At 49.8% G+C, this 15,902-nt stretch overlaps 1 protein-coding gene across 6 annotated transcripts in view; it reads right to left on the reverse strand.

Moving 5' to 3' along the window:
* PAK6 (p21 (RAC1) activated kinase 6) overlaps positions 1-15,902 on the reverse strand; it is a 41,224-nt gene that overhangs the window by 9,457 nt on the left and 15,865 nt on the right. For all 6 annotated transcript variants that reach the window (XM_066277121.1, XM_066277119.1, XM_066277123.1 and 3 more), the window contains 2 exons: positions 3,313-3,521; positions 1,832-2,485 (listed from right to left, as the gene is read on the reverse strand). In XM_066277121.1, coding sequence (XP_066133218.1) covers positions 1,832-2,485; positions 3,313-3,516 — 858 coding nt within the window. In that variant the 5' untranslated portion in view covers positions 3,517-3,521. The remainder of the gene's footprint in view (positions 1-1,831; positions 2,486-3,312; positions 3,522-15,902) is intronic.

A 15,902-nucleotide genomic window follows, 5' to 3' on the forward strand; every position in this document is an offset into this window, starting at 1 on the left:
TGGGGAATGTCTCCCCAGGGGCACAGCCTTCCCGACCGCTCAGCTCACAGACACTCAAGTTCCTTACATGGACAGATACATCAAGCCTCGTCTCATCTGTTTGTCCCCCAGGCCCCCGCCCCACAGGGGGTCCCAGCCCACTGTCCTTTGTCCCAGTGTGGAGCTGGAGTGCACAAAGCCTAGAGCCTGCCCTGGATGCCTTGGGCTGGCGGGGATTTAGAAAGGGGGGAGATCCAGGCCACTTCCCAAACTCCCCACCCACGGTCAGACCAGATCAGACTGATGCCATCACTGAAAGGAGAGGACCCAGGCTTATCCTGCTGCAGGGCGGGAGCCTCTGTCACTGACCCTCCCAGGTTTCTCAGGTCGACTTAGAATCCTTGTGCTGACCTGACCTGTGGTGGTGCAGTGGATAAACCGTTGACCTGGAACACCCAGGTTGCCGGTTCGAAACCCTGAACTTGTGGTCAAGGTACATATGGAAGCCGGTGCTTCTTGTTCCTCCCCCCTTCTCTCTCTCCCTCCCTCTTTCCCTCCATCTCTAAAATGAGAGTAAAAAAGAAGACTCTTTGGCTACCTAAGCTTATCTGCCTGTCCCTCAGAAAGGGAACAAGTGGCTGCCAAGATAGCGAAGCTCCCTGAGCCGAGGCCCTCTGTGCCTTCTCTCCCTGACTCACTTGTGACAACTGGAGGCTCTCACCTTCTCCAGGGCAGTCAGTCTTGTCATCTGCCACATGGGAAAGGGTGTTATTGTCATCACAGGATGCCACAGGGCACGTAAGAAGCAAAATTGTTCTCCTCTGCCTGCCCAGAAATGTCATCATTAGGGCCCCCTTCACTGTTTCCTTTTTAATAAGAAAAACATGTGTCTTTGAGACTGTCACACAGGCCAGAAGTCGTTTCTCCTGCTACCCGCAGACCCAGGCAAATTCAATCCTCTAGCTTTTCATATGGCACACAAACTTGGGAATAAGCCCTTACAGAAATGTTAAACAGAACAACCACCACTAAAAAAAAAAGGGAAGGCAGGCATCCTCACAGAGGAGGGAACAGTGCTGAGTGCCTCAGGGAAAAGCAGTGCAGCAGCCTCTCCATGGCGTGGAGGGAGGGGGGATATGGGCTGGGGAGCACAGTGGCAGGTGAGGGATGGGCCTCAAGGGAGCACGAGGGCAGGCCTTGGGGAGCACAGCAGCAGGTGAGGGATGGGCCTCAAGGGAGCACAGGGGCAGGCCTTGGGGAGACAGCAGCAGGTGAGGGATGGGCCTCAGGGGAGCACGGAGGGGGGGATTGGTTAGGGAGGGTGCACGGAACAGGTGAGGGATGGCAGCGAAAGGCAGGTCCGAGAAGAGGGAGGCATAAGAGTCTTTGTCCTGCCCAGTGCTGGAACCCCTATCTCTACTGGGGCCTGGGCAGGCGTTGCTGGGCACAGGGGATCAGGGAGGGCTGGGCTTTTACAGTTAGAGATGCTGCTTTTGGAGGGGTTATTGGTCAACAGTGTGGTCCACCTGGACATGCCCCAGAGGCAGGAATGTAAGCTGGATTACCCCAAGCCCCTCTGAAGCCCCCGGAAAACGACCTGGCTTACAGCTTCTGATTCACGCATGCTAAGCCTTTGGAGGACGAGGGCTCCATTGGTTTAGGGTGGAATCCTCAGTTGAGGCTGGGCTAGTTTCTTGGTTATTTTGTTCCCTCAGGCTGTCCCAAGCCCAACCCTGTACACAGTTAAGGCCAGGCAGGGCCTGTGTCCCTGACATGCATTCTCCCGTGGACACCTGCCAGGCCAGCCTCTGGCCCTGCTGAGAGTGGCCCCAGAGAGCAGTCACTGACATACCTTGCTCTGTGCTGGAAGGCCCGGCTTGCTGCTGTTCAGAGGGGCTGTGGCAGGAGTGGACAGGAACATGCTCCGGAACAGCCTGTGCTTAAGGCTGCTCTCCTGGGTCTTAGGGCTGGGGCTGCCCTCTCCGCCTGGCCTGCCTGCTGCTGAGCCCACCAGGCAGGACTGTGGCCGGGCCTCCTCAGAGCCATGCCTGGCAGCCTTGCTCCCATGCCGCCCGGTGGCTGCAGGGGGTGAGGCGCCGGGTGGGGAGCTCTGCAGGCAGGCACCCAGCTGCAGGCAGCGCTGTGTGGCACCCTGGAACTCGGTGGGGCCCAGGGACTGTGCCTTGGTGGCCAGCCCATTGGGCAGTACCCGCGGGCTCTGTGGCTCTGGCCACGGCACCCCCTGGCGGCCTGCCGGTGCACCCCCGTTGCAGCTGAGGTAGAGGCCACGGGGGTCGGTGTGCTCAGACTGGGGGCTCTGCAGGTGCATGTCGGGGTCGGCAGCCCAGTGCTCCTCCCCCAGCAGCCCCAGGGACTGTGCCCGCCGCCGGCCGGTGGGGCTGCGCCCACGCAGGGTGTTAGAGCTGATGGCAGACAACTTCTGGATGTCATTCAGCAGCCCCGAGATGTAGCCGTCCATGGGCACAGAGCTGCCCCTCACCACGGTCTGCAGCAGAGAGGAGAGGAGCATGGGTGAGCGGCCTGTGGACGGCAGGGCGGGGCGCATTGAGAGGGAACCCCTAAGGACCTTGCCTGCTCTGTTATCATCCATTCCTTCATTTTTCAGGCATTTACCAGGGCCTGTGGCAGGCCAGGCCTCTGCTGGTGTAGAAATACAGGGAAAGGGCCCGTTTTCATGGGGCTCGCAGTCCCTCAAGGCACACAGGTGAGTAATCATGCAGTTACAATCCACACACCAAATGGTGTGGGCAGCAGAGCTTGGAGAACTGAGGGGAACTCAGGGGAACTGGGGACAGCCCTGCAGACCCCACCTGGGACCCCTTGCCCATCTCTGGCTCTGCCTGTGGCCTTCTGGGAGACATGCAGAGCTCTCTGAGCAGGCAGGGACCAGTCCAGGGCTCTCCGCACATACTGGCTCTGTGGCCTCTAAATCCTGACCCAACCCCTCCCAGGCTCTTGGATCTACCCTTCTTGACCCACACAACTAAATCCTCCAGCCCCACAGGTGCTGTAGGTCCAAATGATGAGTAGGCACCCTAAATACTAAAAGATTATTTGTTATCATAAATTCAAATGTTATTGGGCATTCTGCATCTTTATTGGCTATATTTGGCAACCTTACCACCCTTCAGAGGATTCCCTGGGCTCCTCCTCCCTGGGTCAGCCAGGGAGAGAATAAGAGGTTGATTATTAGGGAATGAAAACAGGACTAATTGATAGCTGATAACTAGGTGCCTTGTGGTTTGGCCAGGCATGGGGTCTGTGGAGCGGGAGAGGCTGAACTTGGCCTCATCGTCCCTGGCGCCCACTTACCTTCATGGGCTGGAGCTGCACCCGAGTAATGCGTGAAGGGTCCACCACGGGCTTGGGACGCCGAAGCGTGTCCAGGATATTCTGCCATTGAGGGGGGAGGCCCACGAACTTGCCTTCTTTAGGGTCAAAGGAGGTGTGGACACGGTGCTGGAAGTTCTGTGGCGCTGAAATCTCAGGGCGTTTCTTCTTTTTCTTGCGGAACATGGTGCCTGCACAGGAAGAGTCAGGCTGAGAGCAGCGGGGGCTCCGCAGGAGCCTGCCCCAGGGAGCAGCGGCGGCCGCAGTGCGAGTCGCACCGGCTCTGGGCTCTCTCCCCGCCGCACATCACGCCTGTCTCGGCCCAGGGCTTCCCCTCGCCTCTCTCTCCTACTTCCTCAGGAAAATAGCTAGTTCCCAGCAGAGGGGTCCCAGAAACAACAAAATCACCACATATAAGCCAACACAGACTATAAACAAAGAAAAGAGGCATCTGCCTTCTTGTCTGTGCCAAGTCCCCTGTCAAGCAGGGGGGGTGTTCTTACAAGATCCAAAGCCCGTTACAAATATCATCCATTGTCAAAGAATTTAAAATGGGGCAGAGAGGGAGGAAAGCCAGCAAAATTGTTTTATGAAGTGAGTATGACCTTTATTCTTTTTATTTTTTAAATTAATTTTGGAGACAGAAGAAGGAAGAGAGAGAGAAAAACATTGATCTTCTATTCCACCCATCCATGTATTCATTGCTTGATTCCTGCATACACCCTGACCAGGGATCAAACCCACAACCTTGGCGAATCAGAACAACACTCCAACAGAGTTACCCTGCCAGGGCCACCTTGATTCTTCAACCAGATAAGATTAGTACAAGAAAAGGAGAATTTTTTTTTTTTAAAGCATTTTTTTTTTTTTTTTTCCGAAGCTGGAAACGGGGAGGCAGTCAGACAGACTCCCTCATGCGCCCGACTGGGATCCACCCGGCATGCCCACCAGGGGGCGATGCTCTGCCCCTCTGGGGCGTCACTCTGTTGCATCCAGAGCCATTCTAGCACCTGAGGCAGAGGCCACAGAGCCGTCCTCAGTGCCTGGGCCATCTTTGCTCCAGTGGAGCCTTGGCTGTGGGAGGGGAAGAGAGAGACAGAGAGGAAGGAGAGGGGGAGGAGTGGAGAAGCAGATGGGCGCTTCTCCTGTGTGCCCTGGCCGGGAATCGAACCCGGGACTCCTGCATGCCAGGCCGATGCTCTACCACTGAGCCAACCGGCCAGGGCCTAAGAAAAGGAGAATTTGAACCAATCTTACTTATGAACATAAATGTAAAAATCCTAAACAAAACTACCAAGTTGAATCCAGTAGTATGTTCAAGTTTTTTTTGTTGTTTCTTTGATCACAATCAACTCAGGTTTCATCCAGGATGGACCAACAACAGAAAACTTGTTAATGTGATACACAACATTCATAAAAAGCCAACCCACTGAATCACAGACATGTGCCCAGTCTGATCCCAGGGATACAGCTATCCAGGGAAGAGAGAGTCCACCTCCCCTTGGGCCTCTTTCTCTGGGTCTCAGAACTGAGTAGAAAACATCACAGCTGCACTGGTGTCCCTCTCCTTGCTAATTTGGGGTTTGCCTATGGTTCTGGTGAGCTCCCTCAGCAGCTCAAAGTGACATTGGCCCGTAGATCTGAGAGGGAGACCAGAAACCCAGGAGGAAAAGTGACTGGTCCCAAGGACTGCTGTACCCTCACCTCTAGGAAGTCCCTGACTGGGACCACATGTGATGGAAGGCAGGGTTGTGGGTGCCCACCTGAATGTTTTTGTGTCTGAAGTGGCTCAAAACAGCTCAATGGGGTTTTTTTTATTTTTGTTTTTGTTTTTATGACAGAGACAGAGAGATAGAAAGAGGGACAGATAGGGACAGACAGACAAGAAGGGAGAGAGATAAAAAGCATCAATTCTTCATTGCGACACCTTAGTTGTTCATTGATTGCTTTCTCATATGTGCCTTGACCAGGGGCAGTGACCCCTCCCTTAAGGCAGCAGCAACCTTTGGGCTCAAGGCAGTGACCATGGGGTCATGTCTATGATCCTACCCTCAAGCCAGCGACCATGTGCTCAAACTGGTGAGCCTGCACTCAAGCAGGTGAGCTTGGAGTTTCGAACCTGGGTCTTTCACACCTCAGTCTGAAGCTCTATCCACTGTACCAGCGCCTGGTCAGGCCAGATAAATGGTTTATTTTATTTTTTTGTTTTTCTTTATGACAGAGACAGAGAGAGGGACAAATAGGGACAGACGAACAGGAAGGGAGAGAGATGAGAAGCATCAATTCTTTGTTGTGGCACCTTAGTTGTTCATTGATTGCTTTCTCATATGTGCCTTGACCGGGGGGCTACAGCAGACCAAATGACCCCTTGCTCGAGCCAGCGACCTTGGGTCCAAGCTGGTGAACCTTGCTCAAACCAGATGAGCCCGCGTTCAAGCTGGCGACCTCAGGGTCTCGAACCTGGGTCTTCCGTGTCCCAGTCTGACACTATCCACTGAGCCACCGCCTGGTCAGGCTCAATGGGTTTAATTTTTTTTTTCTTTATTGTGGTGAAATACACTCAGTGGGTTCTTATGTTACCTGGAAAGGTCACTTCTAGGTTTCAAGAAACATTTTGCTTTTTGAACGCATTGGTCATTCATCAGTCTATAGATCTGGAGTATCTTTGGATGCTTGGGCATTGTCTTTTGGCTCCGGGTCTGGAGATAATACTTTCCTGGTCACTTTAGCAGATTCTGGAGTAGGTCACAGATCTGGGTGGCAGCTGGTGCCCACTCAGAAAGCCTGCGGCTCAAATAGCCACAGCTTCCACACTAGAATTCACCAAGCGTGAATCAGTCTGTATCCATGTCATGTCTCTTGGAATGTCAGCTACTTTTTGGGACCTTGAGGTGCAGAAGTCCATCACGTATCTGCTACAGTCAAAGTCCCTGTGCAGGACTCCCAAGGACCAAGGACTTGGGAGTGACATACACCTGTCTGAGTTGCAGGTGAGCTGTAGGGAGTCTCCCGCTAATCTGGGGAGGCTTTGAGCAAGTTACCTAAAGGATTTGAGTCTCAGTGTTCTTTATCTATAAAATGGGATTCATAAAAGATATCTCACAGTGTTTGGAGAGTATTAAGTGAGCATATTTCTAGTAAATGGGGATGTTTCTCTTGCTTTGTTACTTCTCTGTGTCCCTGTCTCTAAGCTCAGGGCGTTATGGATGTGGGAATGTGAGCAGATACTAGTCTGGGAGTGATACCAAATTCTGACCTCAGATCCACCAGTCAGGGAACCAGGCCTGACTTCTGGAACCTCAGGTCACCAACACCTGTCCCCTCTGTTGACTCTTGATGGTTTGGTCAAGCTTGACTTCCTCCCCCTCAGCCTTTGGCTACAGAAGAGGCATCCTCCTGCAGTCTGTCCTCAATGCATCTGAGACAGAGCCTCTATCCTGCGCCTAGCTTAGCTGACGGTTTCACCCCACTCTCCCACTCTGTTACTCCTCTGGAGATGCAGGGACACACCCTAGAGTTAAAGAAGAGCTGGCTAATACAGTGGGTCTAACGCAGGGGTTAAGTTCCAGAACCCCCTATGATAGGTGAAAATCCGCAAAGTAGCAACCTTATATTTATTTTATTATTTATATCTATTTTAAGGCTTTATAAACCCTCACCACACTCTTATAAACCTTTCCCACACTGTTATTAACCTTTCTCACACTTGTTTTGCTTATTTTACCACAAAAATAATTAAAATAATAAATATTGAATATATAAAAAAAATACCTATATACTGCAAAATCCCGTGATATAGCAAAAAAATCGCAATACAAAATTAGATATATACAATTTTAAAATCTATGTTACAGTGAGACCGCGAAAAGTGAACCGCGATACGGGGAGGGCCGACGGCACTTCTTTCCCCAGGGCACCCTCTCCACGCCCCACCAAGGCCCCAGCTTCTGCAGGCGACAGGATCTTTAGCAAATCATCTGAATTACTGTAGGATTCCTGAGACTACCCCAACGGTGATTCCAGAACATTCTTCACAGAGGCAGAAAGGAAGGCCTGAGGGAAAGAATGGTGCAGAGTTCCAGGGCTGAGTGTGGTGGTGGTGAAGGTGAGAGCTGGCTGAATCAACAAATGAGCTCAGGCTTTGGGGGTGGATGAAGAGATGCAGACGTCAGAGCGTCACTTGGCTAGTGGGAAGTTCACACCTACAGGGAGGCTTCCAAAATGCGGTGATGACACTGCCAAGGACGATATAATTATGTACATAGAACACCCAAAAAAATGTACATACAAAGTACTATTAGGACTAGATAAGTGAATTTAGAAGGTCTCTGATTCAAGGTCAATATAAAAAAAATCAATTGTATTTCTATATACCAGCAACAAATAGAAAATGAAAATTTTAAAAAGATTCTGTGGTGCCCTGGCCAGATAGCTTGGTTGGTTAGAGCACTGACCCGAGGCACAGAGACTGCCGGGCCATCCCCGGTCAGGGCACAGACAGGAGCAGATCCATGTTCCTGTTTCTCACTTTCTCTCTCTCCCCTTTCTTCTCTCTCTAAAATCAATCAATAAAAATAAATAATAGTAATAAGTATTCTGTTGTATAAAGGAAAATAGAAATTTGGTCTTTGTGCCCTGTTCCTGGCACACAGCTCCTAAAATCTTTGGAATCCCCAGTAACAAAAATGCAGGAACTTTCAGCCTCCCTGCTCCCACCTCCAGGGAGGGGAGAAGGGCTGGAGATTGAGTTAGTCACCAATGGGCAAAGATTTAATCAACCAAGCCTCTGTAATAAAGCCTCGGTAAAAACCCTGAATGACAGCATTCAGGGAGTTTGAGAGTTGGTGAATCATCAGTGTGCTGGGAGGGTGAGGTGCCTGGAAGGGGTATGGAAGCTCCATCCCTCTCTCCCATCTGGCCGCTCCTGAGTTTCATAATGAACGAGCAAGAGTAAGTAAAGTGCCTTCCTATGTCCCATGAGCCATTCTAACAAATTACTGAACCTGAGGAAGGGGTCGTGGGAACCTTTGTTTATAGCCAGTTGGTCAGAAGTCCAGGTGGCCCGGGACTTGGAATTGGAACCTGAAGTGGGGGCAGCTGGGGAGACTGAGCCTGTAAGGGCCGTGCTAACTCCAGATAGCCAATGGCAGAACTGAATTGAACTGAATAGTTGAACACCCAGCTGGTGTCTGAGCTGGCAAAATGATCTCAGGAAGAAAAATATTCTCTCATTTGATGTCAGAAGTGTTATCAGGGGAAAAAGCCCTCAGATACCATTTGCCATTTTACATTAAAAGTATCAAGGTCTTGTCAAGCAGCTCAGTAGGATAGTGGCGTCCCATTATGCCAAGGTTGTGGGTTTGATTCCTGGTCAGGGCACATATAAGAATCAACCAATGAACATATAAATAAGCGAAACAACAATTTGATGTTTCGCTCTCTTTCTCCCATCCTCTCCCCCTCTTAAAACAACAATAGATTTTTTTACAAAAAATCAAAATACCTAGGAATAAATCTAATCAAAGATGCTCAAGTTTTCTACATTGAAAAGTATAAAATAATTAAAGATATTAAAGAATGTTTATAAACCAGAAGATTCAGTACTGTAAAAATGTCAATTATTCCCAATTAACCCACAGATTTATTTCAGTCTCAAAATCCCAGAGTATTTTTTTGTGTGGAAATTGACAAATCGATTCTAAAATGTACAGAGAAACATAAAGAAGCAGGAACAGCCAGGACAGTCTTAAAGAACAAAATGGGAGGATTATGCTACTAGATACTAGATATCAAGGTTTATTTTAAAGCTACATTAATTAATGAAGTGTGAAATTTGCAGGAAGATTGATGAATAGACCAATGGAACAGAAAAGAGAATCCAGAAATAGAATCAGTCATATAAGGTCACAATTTATGACACGGTGACACTGCAATATGGTGGGAACAGATGAACTTTTCCATTGCAATTAAATGCCATATGAAAAAAAAGAATCCTGAACAATGAATTTATATCATCCCTCAAAATTAATTGGATCTAGATGTGAAGACTGATGGAAGTGGTGGTGAGGACAGGAGAGGGCAGAGCTCAACGTCTAGCCATCCCCTGCCCCAGGTCCCATGTGAGTGACCGTGTGGGACCCAAGTCTGGTGGGCTCTCCTGAAGCCCCTGACCTACTGCTGCCAAAGCCTCTCCACAGTCAGGGTTCCTGGAGGTTAATTAAAACTACCAGGTTTTGGCCCTGGCCGGTTGGCTCAGCGGTAGAGCGTCGGCCTGGTGTGCGGGGGACCCGGGTTCGATTCCGATTCCGGCCAGGGCATATAGGAGAAGCGCCCATTTGCTTCTCCACCCCCCCCTCCTTCCTCTCTGTCTCCCCCCCCCCGCAGCCAAGGCTCCATTGGAGCAAAGATGGCCCGGGCGCTGGGGATGGCTCCTTGGCCTCTGCCCCAGGCGCTAGAGTGGCTCTGGTCGCGGCAGAGCGAAGCCCCTGAGGGGCAGAGTATCGCCCCCTGGTGGGCAGAGCGTAGCCCCTGGTGGTCGTGCCGGGTGGATCCCGGTCGGGCGCATGCGGGAATCTGTCTGACTGTCCCGTTTCCAACTTCAGAAAAAAAAAAAAAAAAAAAAAAAAACTACCAGGTTTTCTCTGTCCAAAGCAGAATTCTTTTTTAAAAAAATATGTATAAGAGTTTATTTAAACCAAACTGACAGTACATGCTGGGGATCTCACTTGCTCCAGAGAATGACAGTTTTGCAGTTTTCTTTATGCATTTGAAATTAAGACGGGAACGTCAGGATGACTGCAAGGCGGGAGACAGCAAGGCAGGGATTGGATAACAGGACAGTTCAGACTGTGTTCTCAGGCTTGAGAAGGAGGGGTCTGAAAGGGGGCATTTCAAGGGTGTGTTGACTAAGGTGTGCAGAAACAATGGACAGCGCTTGCTTAAGGCAAAGATAAGCCTTTTGCTAAAGAAGTTATAGGCCTGTGATGTGACTCCCCACCTGACCTGCCCAGTTCCGAATTTATAATCAGATCACTGTGAAGTTACTTTCCACAGACCCTTTTCCTCCACACCAAAGCAGAATTCTGATGTCACAGGTTAGGAGTACAGCTTCTTTCTAAAGCTTTCACCTGGATTAATTTGTAAATGTAGTGGGAATGCAACAAATAGTTGAAGGAAATACAGCAAAACATTCATTGTTGTGTTTGACTGGTGAGCTGCAGGTGACTTCCTCCTACCTCAGCTTTCCACCCTTCTAAAGTCTCCTTAAAGATGATGGACAGCGTCGACCTGGAAATGCTGAGGTAGTCGGTTCAAAACCCTGGGCTTGCCTGGTCAAGGCACATATGGGAGTTACTGCTTCCAGCTCCTCCCCCCTTCTCTCTCTCTGTCTCTCCTCTCTCTCCCTCTCTGTCTCTCTCCTCTCTAAAAATAAAAAATTTTTTAAAAAAAGATGATGGACTGCTTTTCTAAAGAAAACAAAAATTTTTTATGCCTGATGGGTGGTGGCACAATCCATAGAGCATCGACCTGGTATGCTGAGGTCCCAGGTTCGAAACCCCGAGATTGTTGGCTTGAGCGTGGACTCATTCAGCTTGAGCTCAGGACCACTGGCTTGAGTGTGGGATCATTGCCATGATCCCATGGTCACTGGCTTGAGCTCAATCAAGGTCACTGGCTTGAGCAAGGGGTCACTATCTCAGCTGGAGCCCCTGGGTAAAGGCACATATGAAAAGCAATCAATGAACAACTAAGGATACCACAACTACAAGTTGATGCTTCTCATCTCTCTCCCTTCCTGTCTGGCTATCTATCTGTCTGTTTGTCTGTCTTTCTCTCTCTCTCAAGAAAAAAAAATTTTTTTAGATATTATTTATTCATTTTTAGAGAGAGAGAGTAGAGAGAAAGAGAGAGAGAGAGAGAGAGAGAGAGAGAAGAAGGGGAGGAGCAGGAAGCATCAACTCCCATATGTGCCTTGACCAGGTAAGCCCAGGGTTTTGAACCAGCAACCTCAGCGCTCCAGGTCGACCTTTTATCCACGGTGCCACCACAGGTCAGGCAAATTTTTTTTTTAAATGAAGAAAAGAAAGGGTCAAAGAGCAGAGGTTGCCTGTTCAATCCCCGGCCAGAACATATACAGGAACACATTCCCGTCTCTCTCTCTCTCTCTCTCTCTCTCTCTCTCTCTCTCCCTCCCTTTCTCTCTCACTCAAATCAACAAATAAAAATTAAAAGAAAGAAAGAAAGAAAGAAAGAAAGAAAAAAGAAAGAAAGAAAGAAAGAAAGAAAGAAAGAAAGAAAGAAAGAGAAAAGAGTGACCCATGACAACTGAGTTCCTAAGGGATATTCACCCACTCAAGTATCTAATGCTGCCAAACACCTGAGACACAAACATCCTTAACCCTTCCAGCAACAGAGCCTGTGCCCTTGGAGCACACCTGCCTGCCCAGACAAGGGTCCTCAAGCTGCCATTTCCAGTTCCTTTCTTCCACTCCAGGTTCCTACCTCAGAACCAAGCCCAAGGCCGCTGGGCTGAGGGACAGTGGTTGCTGATCTAGCCCTGAGGGTGCAGCAAATCAGGCCCTGTTAGCCCTTCAAGTGGCTGTCCTTAGTATCTCACCTCTCCCCATCCACACTCAGTTCATCTAGTGGAGGAGCTTTCTTCAAAGAAGACATCCCTGAGGGGGAAGGAGGAAGGAAGAGGATTTTCCTTCAAAGAGCCTTTCCTTCTGCTGAGCCTGAAGGACGTGACGTGGGCCTGAGACTCTGTAGTGGACAAGGACAGAGGCAGGGCACCAGCTCAGACTCAGGGCGACCCCCATCTGTCTGACACCTCTCCCCAGCACAGGGCAGGGAGCTGCTAAAGATTCTTCCTCAGCCCAGGATACGCTTGTGACTAAGGAATGCTTTGAACTATCCTCTTCTGGATGTCTGCAGATATTACTTTCTGGCTGGCTGGCCGGCCGGCCCATGACTGGACCAGAGGGGGATGCCAGTACTGGGAGGGAAGAAGAGCCAGCCCAATCAGACTGAGAAGGAAGCTCCCAGCACAGTTCCTGTGGAGGCTGCGTCCTCCGGCCAGAGCCTGAGGGCAGAGCTGATGAGACAGTTCAGGGGACCACAGGCTGGGGTCCCTGAGAGGTGGGGCTGTCATGTTAGAGGGGACAGAAAGGGAAGTTACTGTTCTTGAGCCCGTACTTGGTGCTAGACCCTTTCCAAGGAGCAACTCGTTTAATCCTCACAACAACCCTGGAAGGTAGGAATTATTATTATTCACAAATCCAAAGGAGGCTCAGAGAGGTTAAATAACTTGATCAAGGTCACCAAACGAGGAAGTGATTGGGTAGGGGGCGGGCTCTACCTGTGGTTCCATCCACCAGGCCCACTCAGAGGGCCCTGGGCCGCAGTAGGTCTCCTTCCTGGGGTCTCTATGCACAGGAACGGGGCTGAGCAGCCTGAGTCAGCTCACAGGAGTATGTGGAAGGGCCACAGGAGTGTGGGCCGGGCCAGCTCCCTCAACCAAGATTGCTAGGTTCATTCCTGGGCTGATGTGAGTCAGAAGCCTAGGGAGCTGAGGCTGCCCTGACTTGCAAGCTGACCCTCACTTTGTTTGAAACCAGGTTTCTTTTCACCTTGCAAAGGGTGAGTAAAATATTCCAAACAGCTCATGATGGCGGCTGTGATAGCAGAGCCTGGGATATTAAAAAAAAAAAAAAAAAAAAGCCACAGGCCTGACCTGTGGTGGCGCAATGGATAAAGCGTCAACCTGGAAACGCTGAGGTCGCCGGTTCAAAACCCTGGGCTTGCCTGGTCAAGGCACATATGGGAGTTGATGCTTCCTGCTCCTCCCCCTTCTCTCTCTCTCTCTCTCTTCCCTCTCTATAATGAATAAATAAAAAATAAAAAATAAATCTTAAAAAAAAAAAGCCACAGAAACAGCAGGACTGTAATCTGCAGCACAAGTCAGGCCTGTCTGTAGGATCTCAGCCTGAAGTCAGGCCACCCATGGGCTGGGCTCGAGGAGTGGTAGGCAGAGCTTTGTGGCTGAGGCTGCTGTCCCACGGCCACCTGGGGTGGTGGCCTTCAGAGCAGGGCACCGTGGCTTAGCTGGTCAAGAGTCCATGACAGGGGTAAGCAGAGCAGCAATAGTGGGGAGGTCACTGTTTCAAACTGCTCCTGCAATGGGAGAAAACCTGCATCTGCCAGGGCCTGGAATGCCAAGGCCACCACGCTGTTGGGCCTCACAAACCCAAGACAGAGCTATAGAGACATGAGTTTGCATTTAAACCTTAGACCAGAGCTCCGACCTTCATTCATATGCGTACTGCTATCTGAGGTAGATCCTTGGGAGTGACTCTGACTGTTTTAAACATGTGCCATTACTTCTAGAGATCCTCTCTGAACATCACCTTTGTGGCCCATCCTGAGCACAACCAACTGTTCTCCTAAGCTGTTGCCTCTGCTTTCAGCGGAAGTGGGGGTGTCTGACTTGGTTACCCACCTCATCCTCCAGGCCTAGCTGTCAGTGCGTTTTTGGCTATTTCTACATATCAGATCCCTTCCAAGGAAAGGACACTGAGCTCATGGAAGGGGTTCACAAGAATGCACTGCAGGCTGGGAAGGTGCCTTCCAGAGAGCAAGTGGAAAGGAGTTTGCAGCTACTGTGAACAGAGGCAGATTAAGGTCGGTTGAGGCCCCGGGCGCAGAAGAAAATATTGGGCCCCTTTAAAAAAGGAGACAGGGAAAAATATGTTAACCATATTTTTAAATAAATAAAAAATATTATGTACTATTAATGTTAAAATTGCACATATGAAACCAAACTTGGTGTCATTAGACAAAAGTGCTAAGTTGGGGTTTTGTGGGGCCCTTCAGAAGTCGGGGCCCAGGGCAATCGCCTGGTGCACCCGCCCACCTTTAATTCCGCCCCTGACTGTGAAGGGCAGAGCTTGGTTGGTTAAGTTTTGGGATGTTAGTTAACTATGTGAAGAATGAAGCAGGGTGACTGGGAGAGAGGAGGCAGCTGAACCCTGGGCCCTGCCTGCTCTGAATGCCAGCGAGCAAGAGTGGGGGGCACACCCCAGCTTCCTCTTTGGGAAGCTCAGGGCAGTCCCAGGGAATGGTGTTCCTAAGTCCCAGCTTGTAGCCTTGGCCTACTCTCTTTTCTAGCCCTCAACATTTCAGGTGATCACCTCTGCCAGCTTCTCCAAGTATAATGAGAAGAAAAACAGCATCTGTTCTAGCTCGAGGGTCCATTTTTGTTGTGTTCGGTAACCGTCACTCAGGGAGTGCCTAGTGTAAGCACCAGGCTGTGGGCTGAACATTTCACATACAAAATCTCCTTGCCACTAGCCTGTGAGGTAACATTGTATTGTCCCGTTATGCAGATGAGAAAATTGATGTTTACAGAGATGAACTGATTTGCCCAAGTCAAACAGCAAAGGGACAGAGCCATGTCTGATCCAGACCTTGATGTGAATGTTCCTGCAGTCGACTGTCACCTCCTGAACTATTCTAGAATCATGGCGCTGAGGCAGAGCTATGACTGAGTTTTACAGCAATTAGATAGGTACCCCTACTACTGCCACCACCCAGTCACAGAGTGACTCACAGAGGACCCTGTCACCTCCAGAGCTGGCCCTTCCCACCCTAATATCTGCAGTCAGGCTACCCAACCTCTTAACACCTCTTTGGGAACTGGTATCCCACACACCCTTTCTGAAGACCATTGTGTGTTTCTTGGCCCCTGGTTGAGAATAGTGTGGACAAAGCCAGCCACCCATCAGAGTATTCTCCTCAGCCAGAAGATTCTCAAACTTTACTTTCTAAATATAAAATCACATGATTCGTTCATTTATTCAAAAGTATATATTGTGCATCTACTCTGCTCTGGATTCTGGGGATCATAGTGAATAAAACACCTTGCTGTCATGCAGTTTAGCTTGTTTTCCCAAACAGATGTTGCTAGACACCCTCCTGAGCTCACCATGCGCCAGAAGAGATGGTGTTGCACACCCTGTGGGTCTCGCTCATGGGGTCCGCCCTCCCCTCTGCCCCTGACCTAACTGCAGTCTCTCAGGGCACTCCCAATAGAAGGCTGTCCCCTGCGCCTTTCTCTCTTTGAATGAGCTTGGTGATGGAGAGCTCGTGCCCTCTGTGCCTCCGCCCCTGGCTGCTCATCCTTCGTGTGGAACTGAGCTCTGTCCTCTCAGCTTCCACCAGGTGCTCAGGGCTGCCACTGCCCCTTTTTATATGACATGAGAGTCAGGAGACGTGGCACCCCAGCACCCTGTCCTGGCCCTAATAAATATACTGGGGAAGGGCTTTTCTGCCCGGTTGTCACCTGTAGGCAGTGGTGGGATTCAAATAATTTAATGACCAATTCTCTGCCCTAATGACCGTTTTAAGTATAAAAAAAGATGTACCAAAAGGAAGTTTATTATTTCATGCATTTAATACTTAAATAAGAACAATAAAAGAGGTACACAAAACTAGATTATGTTATAAGAAAGACTTTTAAAATATTAATGAGCTTGACCTGTGGTGGCACAGTGGGATAAAACATCGACCTGGAA

Source organism: Saccopteryx bilineata, chromosome 4, assembly GCF_036850765.1.
Source record: "Saccopteryx bilineata isolate mSacBil1 chromosome 4, mSacBil1_pri_phased_curated, whole genome shotgun sequence".
NCBI lineage: Eukaryota > Metazoa > Chordata > Mammalia > Chiroptera > Emballonuridae > Saccopteryx > Saccopteryx bilineata.